The 18222-nt window shown below is 41.8% G+C and overlaps 1 protein-coding gene across 8 annotated transcripts in view; it reads left to right on the top strand.

Moving 5' to 3' along the window:
- Positions 1 to 2064: 2064 nt before the first annotated feature.
- Positions 2065 to 18222, top strand: part of ppp1r12a (protein phosphatase 1, regulatory subunit 12A) — a 39102-nt gene continuing 22944 nt past the window's right edge. For all 8 annotated transcript variants that reach the window (XM_028425464.1, XM_028425456.1, XM_028425472.1 and 5 more), the window contains exons 1-2: positions 2065 to 2401; positions 16977 to 17107. In XM_028425464.1, coding sequence (XP_028281265.1) covers positions 2165 to 2401; positions 16977 to 17107 — 368 coding nt within the window. In that variant the 5' untranslated portion in view covers positions 2065 to 2164. The remainder of the gene's footprint in view (positions 2402 to 16976; positions 17108 to 18222) is intronic.

Below are 18222 nucleotides of genomic sequence, written 5' to 3'. Positions count from 1 at the left end.
CTGACATGACGACATGTGAAAAAAGTCAGATAAACAGAGCGTGTGCAGCTTGTGTATCATACTGATACACAAACACCCACACACACAATCAGCTCCCCTGTCTCCGTCAGTGACAGTATACTAGCTCTCAGCAGCTAGCACATCAGTTTTCCTTCATGCTATCAGCACACTGGAGCCTCTGGCCAACAACTTCCTGACACTGACGCTGTTGGTGTTCCACATCTCTGTGACTCAGAGGCCCCATGCAGAGTTCCCACAGCCTTTCTGTAAGCATCAGCATCAGCTGGGCTCTCCTTGAGTCCAGCTTGTAAGACAGTAAGTCACTTAAATGTGTCTACAGTTAGTGTCAGTGACATGAAGACTGGCTCTCACTTTACTGTGACACTACACAATGGCTCGTGGTTGTGTTTTGTATCATTAATTTTCTTGAGCAGCTTGTTATTCAGGATGCCAGGTTCAGTAGGTGGGTGGCTTCTAATCAAGCAGCATTATTTTCAACATAACAGAGAAACAACATCAGTATCAGGTGCAGTGACACCTCAGTGTCAGGTCGCACACAACTTACATACAAGAAGGCAACACCGCAACCGCTGAATACACATGGTAGTCTGCCAACAATAACACAGAGCTGTGCCAAACCAAAAACAAAAAAAATACTTTATGCCTGGCCACCTTGTTTTTTACTCCAGGTTGAGCCGGACCACCCCGGTGCTTAAGTCCACTACACACACACATTCCTCACACTTGAAGTGTTACCCATCAAATCATAGCAGGTTGTCCTCCAGCTTTTATTTTCCTCTCTGTGCTTTTATTAGGTGGAAATGTGCTACATGAAGGGATCAGCTTTTCCATTAAGGCGTTCATGTGTGGAGGGAAGGGGAAAACCTCTGTGGTGAAAGTGTGTTTAGTTAGAATGTCACTTCCTGAAATGAATGAAAGGGAAAGATGTCTCACCTTTGTGAGGACACAAGTTCCTCATTGCTAAAAAAATATCATAAATAAAGAGACACAAATAATCACACACCCAATGCTTTTAGGATGGCAGACGATGTCTTTGCTTTGTCAGTAGTCACATTCATACAGTTTGGTTTTCATTATCCACAAGTGGGGAATATATACCTGGAGGAGCAATACGCTGTAAATCACTCCATAAAGAGATACAGACGCATATACGGTCCTGGATGGAGTGTAGGAAAACTCCAGCAGCTTTCCAGGTTGACACAGGGTTACCAGTGAGACACACTGTATAAATCAGTGTGTGAGGCTGACAACAATTTAGGTATTGTTGGCTGTTTTGATTCAATTTACATGATGTTTGTACATATAAAAACACAAAAGAGAATTAGCTTCATACATGTAATCTTGTGAGCATTGTTAGAATAGTCGCTAGCATCTAACTATGGTAACAAAGAAGCTACAACGGGAAATTTAGAAATTCATCTATTTAAGCTAACCGCTCTGTTAGCAGAGTTAGCACAGTAGCTAGCTTGCTAACAAACAAACCACCAAAACAGACAATGTACATTATGTTTAATATATTTTGGCCAACTTTGGTGCCGTTTTTATTTTAAGAGGAGAAAATAAAATGAAGTATTATTGACATACCTTAACTTGATGCTGTGAAAAATAAAAGGAAAAATCTTTCCAAGATTTCCAAATAACATCATCAATCAGTGTGCTTTATGTAGCACTGCTGTGCGAATGCCATCTTTATTCAACATACAGTAATACACAGAAGTAATCCAAAATTTAACATACCCTCACAGCACTGTAAACAGTATAAAAACGAGCAAAGGTGGTAAAAATACTTGCTCCTGTGTGAAGCAGTGCGTCTCTGCGAGGCAGCTGAACGTTATGTAATATTTTCAAGTACTCTTGTCTTATTTGGTGTACACAGTCTATAAGGGATTACCTTGCTCACTCTCCCCTCGTAATCTGCTGGTGATGACGTTATACTGCAGCTCCGGGTCTGCAGTTCTCGCGAGATTACGGGAAAACAATCCAGACGCTCTTTCTTGCTCTCGCTCTGTTCTCCCCCTCCTCCTCCTCCTTCCACTCCTCCTATCCAGCCCTCCCTTCCCACGCCCCAGTGCGCTGTGGGATAGTGCCACTATAAAGTATATCCTCTCTCGGCGAAAGATAAGAAGCCCGAGACAGGAGGGGGATGAAGATGGCGGACGCCAAGCAGAAGAGGAATGAGCAGTTAAAGCGATGGCTGGGCTCGGAAACGGACCTGGAGCCTCCTATTCTGAAAAAGAAGAAGACGAAGGTGAAGTTCGATGATGGCGCCGTGTTTCTGGCCGCCTGTTCAAGCGGCGATACCGAGGAGGTGCTCCGAATGCTTGAACGGGGCGCTGACATCAACTACGCCAATGTAGACGGTCTCACCGCCCTCCACCAGGTTTGTGTTAGCCTGCTGCTATATGTGTCATATATGCCAGTCACCGCAACCATAAGGCGCAAATTATCGCTTTACTGCTAGCAACTGCTTGTCCTGGAACACCTGTCAAATGGAAGCCATTCTCATCCCGTTGTTTACATTACCTAGCACACCCGTCCTTTTCGACGCAGGGCAGGGATGAGCCCATTCGTTTCTGCCCAAGCTTGGTTATGTTGTCAACAGCGCTAACCCTGCAGACTGTACAATGCGAACTATCTATAATGAGCAACAAAGTTAAAACCCTTTACTTTGGGGACCAGTGCTACTTTTTGAGCAGCCTGAGTCTGTGGGTGCAGTCTAATTGCTGTGCTGCTGCATTTCAGACTGAAACGTTGGTTTGTTTAATGTTGTGAAGCTGTATATTCACCGGTGTTTCTTTTGATCCAGTGATATTGTCAGATACATGTCATTTCATATGCTGTGATCGATTCATGCCTGGAGGTTCGCGTTGATGTTGTCATTGATCAAGACGATACCCTTGTCGAAAAGACCTCAGCCCTGAAAGGCTACGCTACTATCTGGGCTAGCTGTAAAAGTCGTTTTGTTGATAAACCCTCTGCCGCGACTGTGGCTAGTCCCTGGAGAGGAAGCAGAAGCTAGTTAGCATTAGTAAGACACAGCGTCATTTAGTTAAAGGCTAATGTTGTCATTGCAATACACAAACGACGGGCAAACTCACACAATGACCCCACTGACATCAATATTTAACATTGTGATGAAGTAGTAAATAATTGCAGTGCCGTTTTAGCCAAACGAATTAAATGCTAACGCTACATTAGCACGCTAGCACAACTCGCTAGCTGTTTTTGGGGTTAGCTCGATGTTGATTCATTCATTAGCCCGCTTGAGAGACGACGTCATTGCTATCGTTTGGTCTCATAATATGATATTTAGTGACTTTGTCATGTGGGTATTTATACCGAATCATATTTGTGTTTGTTACTAAGCAATTTGCCAGGAATGTCAGCAGAGACAAGCTAACTATTTGCCTCGCTAGCAACGGCACCTACGTTTATTAGCGTCTGTACTTTCACAGCTAAACACTGAAAATGGCACCTCGGTTTGGCTGCTGTTAGCCATTAAAGTAAGGTGCCCTTTCGTCTATGATGCCATACTAACCCATCAGGGCAAAATAGCTGAGTTACAAGCTTTTAACAGCGCCCCCGATCCAGGGATTGATAATGGCTAGCCTGTCGCTGCAGTTAGCATACTGGAAGTTATGGCCAGGTTGGGATCAGTGATGTGTACAAATGACAAATGTTAGATTTGCCCTAAAATACAGTCAAATTCCGGAGTTTGAAGATGATGATCTTCAAATACATAGACTACATCTATCTATAACTTTTTATGGATTCATTTATACCTTCTACTTCTCCGTTCTTTCTGTATTATGCCCCAGATGTGACCTCATCTCGCTGCCATTTACTGCTGATCATGTTAAACCTCAAAGACAGTAACGTTCTTTTCTGTATTAATGGTATTGCACCTGGTTATAATTTAGAATTATAGCGTTATTTCACTGTCAGTCTCCATAAATCAATTGCAGAATCAGTCGTAGGCTTGTTTCTGACCTTTATTGTAAAGATTCCTGACTTGTTTTGTTTTCAGGACAGTACAGTTGCATGGGAATCAAAGGTCTGGTTATAGCCTTTGTAAACAAGCACTTGCAGCATCGTAAGTGTTTAAATGACCTAAGGATTAACAGAAGAATTCACATTAAATGTTTTATGCTAGCATTGATGTAAAGTGATGTCACCTCATTACTCATGTCCACATGTCAGGTCTTAGTCTGAGTGCTGATGCACCACCTTGCTGCATGGTGCTTTTGTTGTCCAAGACTTACATCAATACACCGATTAAAAGTTTTAAAAGCAAGCCATCTGGGGTAGGTCATTAACTCCAACTTATTTTCTCTGCACATTTATTAATCATGTTGTAAGATCAGATTTTCCCTCATAGTTGCTATAATTAAAGGTGGAATTAGCATGCCCCCCCCCCCTCTTGTGCAAACTCATTGGGTGGAAACGTTGCCTTTTTTTGGGCTGATGTCCAGGGATGAGCTAGAGTGAGGAAAGAATTTGCAGTGTCGCTCTCCAGACCTAACCATCTCTGGAGACAAGGAGCTGCTGTTAGTGTGTTTGTGTCTGTTATAGGCTAGCATGTGATCTCTGGTTTTTGGGGTCTTACAAACGAGGCTGAGGAAGGGTGATACAGAGATTTATGCATAAAGCGCTAATCCCAGGTGAAGATGATGTTTTATCAGATTGAGTTAGACTGACAGTCACCTGTTGCCTGTCTGTATTTCCTTGTCCAGATTTTTTTCCCCACTTTAATTGATTTTTAGACAAAATCTCCAGAGGATTCTGGTGATCATCTGACCTCTGCCTTTGTTGTGAAGTGTGCCTTGTTGTTACACGAGTGCTCATTCCTCACTGGGTGCAGCAATATCACTCCCATTGCTGGTGACTGAGTTATAAATACCATGGCCACAAGTTCTCCCAACTGAGTTTCAGGAGATGATACTAAGTTTGGGTATGACTCAGAGTCTGTAGCTCCCCTTTGTAGTGTAGGCCTGCTATAATCTCAATGGTGTTATTTAAATGTTGCATTCACATATTTTGGACTGCACAGATGCAGGTGGAAGGTTGAGAAGATGTACAAGTGAATGAGGGCTCCATTCCAGTAGACAAGTGGAGATTCCAGATCCCGTCGGCTAAACTCGTCTCTGAGGGTAGCATTCCAAGTCCTGTCGTCCTAGCCCGTGCATTCCTCACATGACGGTCGCTGGAAACCATAGCAAAGAGAGAGCAGAGAAGACATTCCTCAGCTGTCACCTAAACCCCTCCCCTCTAGTCATTTCTCTCTGGCTTGTCTTTCTCTATACCATGCTAAGCCCCAGCTGACTCTTGCCCACCATCAAGGCAATTGGGAGAGAAGGTAACCAGGGCTTGTTGTTTCACAGAAGGAAAATCTCCACACTGACCTACACCTGAACCTTTGAAAGCACTCATGCACTTTGCTGATCCCAAGGACCGAGGTGGCAGGACTCAGTACAGCTTAACATGTTAGAGCTAGGCTTTACAATGCCTGTGCTCTGTTGACATTACATACCTTCAATATGGCCCTAAAGCCTATGAACATTATCTTGCAGTGTCTCCATGACAACGACTCGGAAGGTTGCTAGTCACTTGTGTTGGTGGATTTGCATGGGCAGAGTGGGAGTTGCATAACAGACTGAACAGAGAGAGAGAGAGAGAGAGTCTTTGGCAGTGCCTGACAGTTTGAAATGAGAATCAACCTCATGAATCTGTAATGGAACAATTACAGAGCATGTGGTGGAAGATGATGAGGTGGCTGTGTTTCTTTTCATCCAGACCAGCATCTTGTTCATGTGTTATGTAATTGCAGTGGATCTCACTTCAGCCCCAAACTCTGGGATTCTCAGCTGTGCAGGAAGAGGAGCAAAACATGCCTGTGACATGCCTTCCTCCTCCTCATCAAGGCAGGATCACATCCTTCTACACTCTCCATGTCCTCCTTGCCTGTGGGAAAAAATACCACCCTCTCATATGGACAGACAAAACATATGTACATCACATTGGATTATTGATCTGCCCTGTTGCTCTCACCTGTTCTGTTACATAACATAGATGCAGCTTTCTAAAGAAAGGCTTTATCCTCAAAAATCCATCAGAGGATTCAGCTCAGTTATCTGCCTGCATGATCTGATGGTCGTTAGGTAAAGACTACCTTGGATTACATATTTTAAAGATGAGATGTAATGCTTTGTGCTGTTTTTAGTTTTTCAGGAAAATAAACCTCAGTGAGAAAGCAGAGCTCTTTTACCTATTGCCTTGGTTTCTTATTACGCATTTGTTGCAGATCATGTCTGCTTACTTTATATTACTTTTTAAACATCAACGTCCTGACAATTTTCTAAAATTGTGTTGTCAGTCAACACGACAAAGCGAACTGATTTGATATGTGTTTTAACTGTGTTGAGTTTAAAGCAGCAGTTACAGGCGCAGTGAGAGGTAACTGCCGGTTTTAGAAGAAGTCTGCTTTCAGATCACTTTTTTTGTGAAGGGGTTGCACAAGGCTTTCAGCCTCTTTGTTGTGGTTCAAGGCCATCTTACAAGAGCAAGTAGATAGTCACTCATGCATTTCTAACATATTGCTGAATATATTAAGATGCATCTTAATAATTCATGGACTAGAATCTAGACAATTGTTGTTTCGCTGTCTAGGTCTAGCATTTAACAGCCAATTCTTCTTCAATGTGATTAGCTAGGTGTTATGTTTTGACATTTTTGGTAACCTAAATTACTACCTAGCATGTACATAATACTGCCAATTAATTGTGTTTGTTTAATATTCAAAACAAACGCTGACTCATGTAATATTTTCATTTAGTTTTAGTAGCTTCTTATTCAGCCTCTGGTTGCCATGATGCATAAATCTGATGGATGGTTAGTTAGCATTACTGTCTTAAGAGCCTAGAGAGAGTACAGTAGAGGAAATGTTATTGCATCATAAAATGATTGACCATATAAAGCAAAACAGGTCCTGCAGAAGTAAACGGATAGTAGAAGAAAATGTTAGGGATACAGCTGTGTGCAATGACTGACCTCTGCTACACTAATAAGAGATAACCAGGAAGATCCTCAGATTCAATGCTGGATTCCAGTCTGGATTGATTCACTGCAGCACCATCGTAACCTCAGCCAGCTCCATGACTGAGAGCGTTAATTTTAGAATCTGAGCCCTGTAACATGTATATTTTACCTGTGTATAATTGGCAGGTCTCTCCTTGTCAGGCTGGCTTCGCTTACTGTTTTCATTTATCCTCCTACCAAACCCATAATCAACAGCAGGAAGTCCTTTGCAGTGTTTGCACGCCAATGCTTCGCAACAAGCCAGGTCATCTGCCGATTGTGACACGTCGATGTTGTTTCCTCAAACACTCTGCCAAGATAACATGTTCTTTTAAAATTGTTTGACAGATTTAAATAGAATCCATTGATGGTTTCTGTGCATCCAAGCTCTATGTATATTCTCTCCTGATGCAGGATCTGGACTGATGAGGGTTTCTCTGAAGTATTTCTGATAAGCGTTGCTGCAGGTTGGAACTGGTTCATTTGGGGTCATAAGGAGAATTCCTTACAAACTTTCTGCCACATATATGTGAGCTGTGCTGACTAAACAGCAGCACTATGGACATAGATGTGACCTTGCCCAAAAGTGCACTTCATGTAAGATGGAACGTTTTAGTGTCACACTTGTAATTATTGCAATGCTAAAACCTGGCATAACTACTGTGTATGAATTTCGGGAAATAAAAAGCTGGTCTCAGACCAGAGGCTGCTATTTTTACTTGCCCCTTTCGATGTGTTTTGGTGACGTCAACATACATAATTGTACATTAGTTTGCGCCTCTTGCAAAATCCATGAGACGTTTGTGATGAATGACATGCGGGCACAATTACCTGTTAAAGTGATGGACTGGTGAAGGATCTTGTCAGGTGTTTTCACAGATAAATGACCGCCGCTTGATTCTCTCTCTGCCCCATTTCTTTCCATCCCATGCATAGTATTGAGCTGCTGTGAAATGTTTGTGGGGTGACTTCAGCTTGTTTTTTCCCACCCTGTGGCACATAGTGCCTGTCTTCTACTTAAGCCAGGTCTCCTTTAAGCCATCCCGCTGTTGTTTGCTCGCTGTCAGTCACATGCTTCACGCCGAGTGCTTTTTATGAGCTGTTTTTGAACTGAAAACACCTGGACCCTGAGACATGAATTCCTCATTGTCTTACAGAACAGCAAGTACAATTAAGGCTGTGAGCGCATGTCCATTTGTTTTCTGTGAAAGAGTGGGATTACATTCCTTCCAGTTATGCTCAAAATGGCTGCATCTTCAGTGGACAAAATGATGGAAATAAGGACTTGACATTGCATTACATATTACTGCTTATTTGTGCTACTCTCTTGTTGCAGAATAAGTTCAGTGTACTATTATTCTATTGCGTACTCGTCAACAAATTAAACTAATTATTAAATCTAAACTGAAATGTATTCTCCACTCCTCCTTTATACCTGATTGGCATTGATTTTGTTTAGTGCTTCTATGAGATTGAATGAGCCAGCTGTTAGCTGTGATGCTACACAATTAGTGTTCTTGTGAGTAAGCACATGCGGATGATCCTCCTGCAGATAAATAGCAGTCAGTAAATGGGCCTGAACTTTGACAGCCTGAATACTTTGGCTTGTGATTCCATGCATACGATTAGCTGATGTTGTTTTGTATTTGTATATTTATTTTATTATATAATCCCCTCAATGAATCAATAAAATGGTGACGATGAGAAGATCTTTAGCTTTGTCCACATTTCTTACTGATTTTATACACGATAACACACACAAAGTTGTCAGCAGATGTTTAAATTACAAAAAAAACTTCAACAGATAAAATCATGCGACTCCAAAGGAACACACGCTGAATGACACATCATTAAATTAAAATGTATTTTCCATGCTTTATAGAGCATGAATACAAGGTCACTGAGTCCAATCAAGATGAGATGTTAACAGACTTAAATGAATAATTAATGAACCAAAAACACTCATGGTGCTCCATAGCAAACTAGGAATTTATTACACTCTCGTAAAGTTACAGTTACACTGGATGTTTAATGGTTCATAAAAAAAGAATTGTATTCCACATATTTTAATGATCAGGATGCACTACAATTCTTATCACTGTGTTTCCCCCTAGGTTTACAGCTCTGGGTGGGGGTGGGTGGGAACGAGGGGTGTCATCACTACTGTTAGTTTAGGTTAGCATAGTCAGTGGAGTTCAGTCTATCCAACTAGGATGTCATGAGCAACGATGAGCAAAATAACATGTGCTCTCTATCTGCAGGTGGGAGTGTGCTGAAATGTATGTGTGTACACATGTCTGCGCATGTGTCTGTGTGTGACAGCAGCAGTGAATTGTAAATGTGTGACCATGTAGAGACAGAAATGACTTGCCGCCATGCAAACAAGGTAAATAACATAAGGTTGTTTAGTTTGTTTAATAAAAGAACATGGTATACACCTGTTCTATAGGAAAGGTTACCTCAAATGACTTGAATATAGAAAAAAAATTAATAACATATTATATTGGGGGGCAGGCCGCCCCCTAATAATGGTAGGGAACACTGGATCAGCTGCTAGGGATGCATGAAGTTAACATCGCCTATTAATCATTAATGTGACTGCCAATTAAAATTTGCATCTCTTTGTGTCTCGTTCAGGCCCTCACGCGATGTTTTTCAGGCCTAGAATTGCTCATCTCTCCTCACTGAGGTGGTGATGGTAGGAGGGGATCTGGGTGTTGGAGATTTCAGGCCAGAGAGGAACAGGAAGTGGCTGTTTATTTTTCTCATTTCCTCTTTGAGGCTCTACTAGTGAGCCTGCTCCTTCCACTCTCCTACTGCTTTTATCAGTGACACCAGCCCAACATAGACACACATGTGTTCACGCCGCTATCTGAACTGCCTTGCTCCACTGACTTCCAGGGCAGGCAAACAACTGTGCATCCTCATGTCTTGTTACAATTTGTTACGTGTGGTATGAGTGGATTTTGTGCCATTTCAGACTGGTTAACAGCTTGTTGTGTACTGTAGTAATATCAACAGATGCAAGTTTATCATTTATTGCTACATATACATGTGAATAGTTACTGGTTTATAGTAGAGACCATTCAGAGTATTTTGGCCTAACTCAGATTGTGGAATTTGTTTGTCTGGCATTTTTGCATGCATTGTGTTCCTCCAGTGATGATCCATATTTATGCTGGCAATCGCTATAAATTGGCAGATGCTGGCATCCATTCTATCCGTATAACCTCTTGGGCTTGGAGCTTGTTGGCGTGAGGGGTGACAGAGTGCCAGTGCGTTGGGGGAAGAGTGGAGGGGGGTGTGCTGTGGCCCGTGCTCAATGACTCTTTAGTGGACTGACGGTGACTGCTGACTGAGCTTTCTGCTGTCCTCTGTATAGAAGCCTCACGCATAAGGGTTCTATTATATGGAAATATCAACAGAGGTTGTATCTCTCTGTGGCTATCTGACCCCTCTGCCTCTCCCTCCCAGTGCCCCCCTCTTGCCTTTAGACCCCTCACATTGAAACAAACTTGGCTCTCAAGTGCAGCTATTGTTTTGGCTGCTGAGTGAAAGCCCAAGTGAAACATACAGTTACAATCTTGCCTGGCATTTTTTCCCCTCTTCCACAATCCTGGTCTTCTTTTTCCATGGGAATCCCAGGGCCATATATGGTCGTCCTCGGTAGCAGCAGGAGCAGGAGCTACAACATTGAAGGCAAAGGCTGTGTGTATATGTGTGTGTGTTTGTAGTCTGGTTACAGACCTCATCTAGTGGAGGGACCCAGCTGGTCGTCCTGCAGCGCTTCAACCCTCCCCCCTGTACCCTCTGGCCTCCTGAACCCTGCCAAAAGCACAGGAGCTGTGAGCTCTTTGTCTCAGGCACACATACTCTTATGGATGTACACTTGTACACTACCTCACAAAATAAATCCCAAATACAGTTTTATCAGTCATTATTTAATCCCAGTTTTGCATGTTTGATGTGTTGTGTTTTCAATTTCATCTTCAATATTTGTTTGCCTGGGTTGACCTGTCTAACACACACATGCAAACTCAGACACATAAGGCACTCATACTTACATGCAGACGGTAAGAAGGAATTCCTTTTGTGGAAGTGGCTGTGCGCCTCTGAGCCAATGACGTATCCCATGAGGAGTGGCCAAAGCACTGATGCCTGAAGCCCCAAGGCTAGGAGTATTACTTATCTGGGAATTTCTCCACTGGTATGCTAGTCCAGGGCCCTGCTGCTTACTGGTTAGGTGGTTGCAGAAAGAGTTGTAGTACTAGAGGGGGAGGGAGAGGAGTAAAGTAAAATAAGAGAGGCCAGTTTCTGAGCTCCATCAGAAGCTACTTTGTGTTGTCCATATTGGTGCTGTGTATGGTAGAAAGCTTGTCTTTTCTCTTTTGAGCCAAAACAGTCATATGTTATCAGGCTTTTTTGTGTGCAGAGGTTACAAGCTGCTGTCTGTCTCATTTTTGTCCATGCGATGTTTGAAAAACACACCAAAATACCTAGATAAAGTTCTGGCTTTCCTATGAGATACTGGAGAGTTTCGGGCTGTCATCTATCTCACCACAAAAATGATAGCAGTTTCACTGCTCCTACCTCACACAGTCACGCTGAGTAGAAATTATGTGTGTTGATCTTCATTTAAAGTTTTCCTGGAGTGAAGTGTCTGAATGTCTTGTGGTCGCGTAGTCGGGCCCTTTGATCTAAACCAAAAACCTGATCACAACTGTTAGGGAGAGTGACTCAAATCTTCTGTGGTTTGAGGGGGGCTACACAGTCCTCTCCCCCATGGGTATAATAATCCTGAAAAGTTTTGGTTTGTGGATTACTCTCAGCAATCTGGACATTGTTCAGTAAGAGATATGTCACTGTTGACTTGAGAAACATTCACTGACATTGACAAATAAAAGCTAAAATCTAAACTATGTAAAAACAGAGATACCGCAGTGAAAAGTAGGGACAGACAAAAACCACTGTTATTTGTCTGTAGTAGGAAAGGGTACTAATACCAGGCTACTAATATTATCATGTTGGCTTTAGCACTGATCAGCATCGATGATGATAACATCCAGGTGGACATGCTACTTTTACAGGTGTGCTTCAATCTGTAAGTTCAGTTCTATGTTCCAGCAGCATAAATTGTCATTAGGCTCTATAAGATGCCACCCCATGCTCTTTTGTTTTCTGGCATTTGTGTACTGTAGCCCCAGGCAAGGCGTGATGTCATGTGTAACACCCCAGGAATAAAGGTACCGTAAAAGGCTTACTCACCTTCTGGCCTTGGGTAGGAAGTGCGTAGCCTTATTTAGTGAGTTTTTATCTATACACTGAACTTCATAGAGGTGCTAATATTATGCTGTAGAAGGACATGATTTCTACACCTTAAAAATGACTTATCTTTGAGCCGTTGTTGTACATAACATCAGAATTGAACAGAATTTCATTAATATTTTATTGACCTTCTACCTTTTTAAATAGTGCTCTCCTCTGCAATACTTAATTTGTAGTACCAAAGGATATCAGTCACGGGTGTTACCAAGGACATGCACCATTAACGTTGCCATTCACTGTATAATAGCTGGTTGTACAATGGGGTGGCAGCCTGTGCCACTCTGAGCTGGTAAATAGCACAGAAGCCACAGCAGCTTTCTCCTGGGTGCTCAAGTTGGCCATCTGAGGGTGCTACTAAAGGAAGTCAAGGAGGGGAGGGGTCTTCAAGTGTCCCCTTGATGCGGAGTGCTGCTAAATAAAGCTTGGCGGTCTCTGTACGATGTCACACTACATAATAAGCCAACCCTTTTTATACACACACACAGTAGCTATACTGCTTTACTATAGCAGGAGGTAGACTGTCCCTGGCTGTCAGATGATTTTAATGAGTATGGTGCAGAAAGTTAGGAACATGCTGACAGTTTCATAGTAACAGTGACGGCTTTGCAAAATGTTATTTATGCTAGTTTGGAAAACAAGATAGTTGAGTACCTTTTCTGATTTCACATCATAGTTTATGGTGAGTGACTTAATATAAGCATGGTAAGTCTTAACTGTATGTTTAATCTATTGTGTTATTAATCACATTATAAATTAGAGACTGTAATTAGTAGCTGCGCTATCCACCCAAAACCATCTCTCTCTTTCACGCCATAAAAGGCCACGAGAGTCTCTCCAACAACAGTTAAAAGTCATGCCTCTCAGAGGTTAAACAAAGAAAGATAGCACCTGGAGATGCTCTTCTAGACTTGAGTTTTTTGATGTTGTCTCACAACGGTTTGCTGTAAACGCTGCCTTTAAGGGCAACCCAAGAAAACCCCCCATGTGCTTTAAAATGAAGCCTTTTCTCTATTTATTTATGTTTCTTACAAAAGGCCCGGCAAGGCCTGAACCCATGTTCTCTTTTTGGCTTTGTTGTCGTGGCAACAGACCAACCTTCCTTTCTTAGGGGCACGTCATGGGTGCATTTTTTTTTTTGGGCCCACTCCGAGAATGGCTTTAGCCTGTCTTGTTTGCGGCACTAAGGGAGAGTACGGCTTGAATCCCTCAGTATTACTTCAGGATTAGATGGCTGCATAAGATGCATATTGTATTGTTGTCTCTCTTCTGATCTTCTCCATATTTATCCCTCTTGGCTTGAAGTAGTTTCTTTAAGATAATCTCATGACTGTGCTTTTAATCAGCCCCATGCTAACACTAGCAATGCTGCCAGAGTATTTGCATATATCCAATATGCATCTAGAAAATTCAGTCCTGGTGACATGTTTATTGCATGTGTCCCTCAGTATTACTGACCTACAGGTGGTAGGAAGTCCAGCTGCAGGTACAGGATGTGTGCTTGGGATTCTTCATATTAACTTTGAGGATGTTTTGATGGGTGGAGTTTGAAATTAAGCGCTAAGTAACTAGTAACCACTGAAATTCATTTTAACGTAAATGAGTGGTTATTACTATACAAACCTAATGGATTAACACAGCTACACTCAGAAGCTTGCCACAGAGTGTACATTAAACTCTATCGACCAGTCAAATGGAGCATCCTGTGTGTTGATTAGTTTAGCACTTGATTGTATTTTTGCTTTCACATTGACTTCCCAGAAGCTTCAGTTTCCATTATAGAGATAGCAGCAAGGATGTATCCCTTTTTATGTATTAATCTTTGTCTTGCTGTTGCTGTTGCTGCCATCCGCCTTTTTTTCCTCTTCACTCTTGACAAGGCCTCTTGTCTTCTCCTCCAAGGCGTACTGGCCAAACAGGTTTAAATGGCTGCGTGTTTTGTTTGAGAGTGAGTCACTACATGTCTGTTTCAGTGCGAGCGCAGTGCAGCTCCTATATGTCACTCGGGGGCTGATTGTGATGTGCGAGACAGGATTAAGCCCACAATATTTCCTAATATAACTTCAATTAATTCAGATCTCTCTTTCTTCACTCTGTGTGATTCAGCTGTGCAGGCGGCTGTCATTTATGAAAGGCTGTGGATTTATATGCACCATGAAGGTGAATCCAATATCGCTCCTGTAGACTGAGGAGTGTCATCAGGGCATACAAAGATGCACAGGGTTATAGATATGATCGATGATGCTACTTTATCCTCTCTTGTCCTTGTCCTGTTTTGTCCACTACGCCAATCATCTGGACTGTAACTCTGTTACTGGTCAACCACAGACAATTACAGCCATCAAGGAATTACCTTTGTTGGGCTGCAATAGTTGCAGGAAGGTCTGGGTGACGCAGCTGAAAAGGGAGTTCGCCAGCATCGCTGCGTTCACCTTACGGGGCTTGTTTCCATTCTTAAACAAGGAGAAGACTTTGAAGAGATAAGTGCGGGGAAGAATTTAGAGGAGGAGGACAGTTTTCAGATGAGAGGCCGAAAACTGTAATAATAGTTTTTGTTTTGTTTTTAACGGCAGTCACAGATAAAAGACTAAAGAGAATGCATGGTACATGGTGCAAAGACTATGTTCACATGACCACAGCTATTAGCATCTGTTGACCAACATCCATACACAAGTGTATTGTAATCCTTTTACAAAAAAGGACAGTTTCTTTCTTTGCTTGGGACATGAAAATATGTGGCATTTTTTGTTGTTGTTGTGGAAGAACAGAATAGTGGTGACAATTCACTTATTCATTGTAAGTCACTTAATACACAGTCAAACACTTGCTTCCTTGGTTGCTTCAGTCAGCATGGACACAGTTTGTTGAAGTCCATCTCCACCTTGAGAAAATATCCTGAGAAAGTGCCTGAGCACACACTTGCAACTAAACCACATCATGCACACACACAGGCAGATAAGCTCAGTGAGGCCTCCGCAGGCACTCTTCAGCTCTGCCGCTGTAAACGGCCCAAATTTGGACAAGGATTCCAGCCAGATAGTCGTGTGCCCTGAACGTGAGGCCGCTGTGTGTTCATGTGTATCTGTTTCCCCTTTCTATGCTTTAGTTGTCATAGCAACCCCAGAAGAGAGAGCGAGAGAGAGAGAGAGTGCAAGGCAGTCCAGGAACATTGTTCAGTGATGGGTTTGCAGGATTGTGGGCACAGTTTGTTTTTGTTATTGTTCAGCGGTAATTATTTTGGATTTCAAGTGTTTATCTTGATTATTTACTACAATAGCTGTAGTACTTGATGACTCATTATTAAAGCTGCAGGTAGCCATGTTGTGCGTCTTTGATCTGAGACACCTTCTTTACCTCGGGGCTTTTTGTGTGTACTGAATAAAAAGTGCATTGCTACACAAACAACTTATAATTCCAATATATATATATATATATATATATATATATATATATATATATAAAATATTTTCTTGAATATTCACACCCAGGTGTGCGGCCTAACTGTGAATTTCTTTGTAACATGATAGTGTATTGTTTTTTTGGCTTTGTAGTGAGCTGTATTGCACAACAACACTAAAGTAATGGGTAAACTAGTCATTGCAAAACTACAAGGTGCAGGTTCTACTACAAATACCAGAGCTTGATTGATTAGTGGAGTTTTTGAAACAATACTGTTTTTGTTTGGGAGTAAAATAATCTGATGTAGCTGGTTAGCTTTGTACAATCATCACTGTTAGGGAAAATGTTATGTTAAAGTTACACTGAGAAGGGACAATGATAGTGACCTTGCTTCAAACAAAGTATTTCACAAAATAGGCAGCAGTTAGTCAGCAAACATAAAGCCATTTGCCAAGCTGTTCTGTGCAGGGTTTATGAACATGATAACAGGGTTAAAGCACACACTTACTAGGTTAAGTCTAGATACAAAGATGTTTCAGTTGCATTAAAATATGAAGTTAGTGACTTAATTTTAATGTTGGCAGTGTGAAGTTATGTATAGGAAAGTTATCAAGCTTTATACTATGGGTTTGTGCACATTACACAACTTAAAAAAAATCTAGTCTTGTATGTGGCACCGTTTTGAATAGGACAAATTATTGGCTGGAAAAGGAAGCACCTATTTTTTGTCATCAACCACTGATACGGATTTAATTGAGCAATTCACCAGCTGCTTAGAATAAGAGTAAAATGTGTGCGTGTGTGTCTTTGTTTTTTAAGTGCTTTAAATTATTACACTTAATTGTCTATAATGTCAATAATTGTCTTAAAAGTCACCTGAAGTTGTATCATATACAGCATGCACAGCACCCCAATGCCTTCATCAGCAGTACTACGCTATGTGGTATTTCAAGCACCCTTGCTATGCGCAGGCATTTTGGGAACGCGCTGGCTGCCAAAATTCCCCAACAATTCTGGACGCACGTGGCAATCTCTCAGACACAGTGTAATGCTCTTTCTGTGCAAGATGTTTGTGACTACAGCCCAGGCCTTCCCATTGACAAGCTCAGTTTTCTGAGTGGTGGCCTAACTCCGCTTCTCTCTCACTCTCTCTTTCTCAGGCATGCATAGATGACAATGTTGACATGGTTACTTTTCTGGTGGAGCATGGAGCCAGCATCAACCAGCCTGACAATGAGGGTTGGATCCCCCTCCACGCTGCAGCATCCTGTGGATACCTTGACATAGCAGAGTAAGTACAGAGAGGCTGTATCTGTTTCATCAGACTTTCTTCTGATGTTTACATCCTGTTTTTTCATTAAAGACACAGTCTGTAACACTATACATTTTGAGAAAGTATTTTATCTGAAAAGTTGCTTTATAAAAGTGCACTGGACTGTCCTGCTTCAGGGTACATTATTAGTGACCTCTGCCTCTGTATTGCTGTTAGCGATATTCCTATTCAGTGTAGCATAATGGGTTCTGCTGCAGGTTTAAAGTTCCATGTTTTTTTTATTTTATTTTGCGTGACGCCCATTGTCAGGCACATTTGTGCAAAGTAAATTCAATTACATCATCCTTACTGACTGCCAGTTAGGACTTGTTTACTTGAGAAAATGCCCATGATGCCATTTCAGCTTGTTTGTCAAAAAGTCAAGAGCTGCCATTGTCAGTACAGCACAGTTACATTTAGGAGGAGTAGCCTATCGGATAGTTCAGACACACATTGTCATAATGATGTAATTAAATCCAGAGAGATCAGGGTCACCTACTGTATGTGGAATCCAGTACTTTCTTGCCCCTAGTCTTTGTCAGGTAAGAAGACTGCTCACAGGGCATAGAACACAACACAGATGTTATCAGAGGATATTTAAACAGGCTGAAGGGGGCTGAAGAAGCTCAACTGTGCTCATTGTTCAGCATATTGGGAGTGTGCTGTGACCTGCTTTACTTTTGTGTTACATTACAGGAACATGGCTTTATCCCCACTGTGTTGTTTGTTTTTACAATGAGGAGTCACCTGCAGGAAGATTAAAAAAAATACCAAGTTGCCAGTCAAAATTCAGTTTGTGGGTGTTTTTTCTCTCCTGCCCCATTATTTTATTTTTTTGTCAAAGTGGGATCATTTTTCACTGCAGTATAATTTCTGCACCTCTATGGAAACAGCACAATCACAGCTAGAAGGAGTGAACCCAAACAACAAAGTCAGAAACACAAAAACCCTTTACTTATTTTGAGTATTGTTTCGATTCAAATTAAATGGCAACTTTTGCTGATCCTTCACACAGACGTCTCTAGATCAGCAGAAAATTTTAGGATAATTTTTATATGACTGTTGTGAGCTCAACTAAGCTTTATAGGCATGCT

This window comes from Parambassis ranga, chromosome 2 (genome assembly GCF_900634625.1).
Source record: "Parambassis ranga chromosome 2, fParRan2.1, whole genome shotgun sequence".
NCBI lineage: Eukaryota > Metazoa > Chordata > Actinopteri > Ambassidae > Parambassis > Parambassis ranga.
Note: the sequence above shows the minus strand (reverse complement) of the source record. Positions and strands in the feature narration are given on the sequence as shown.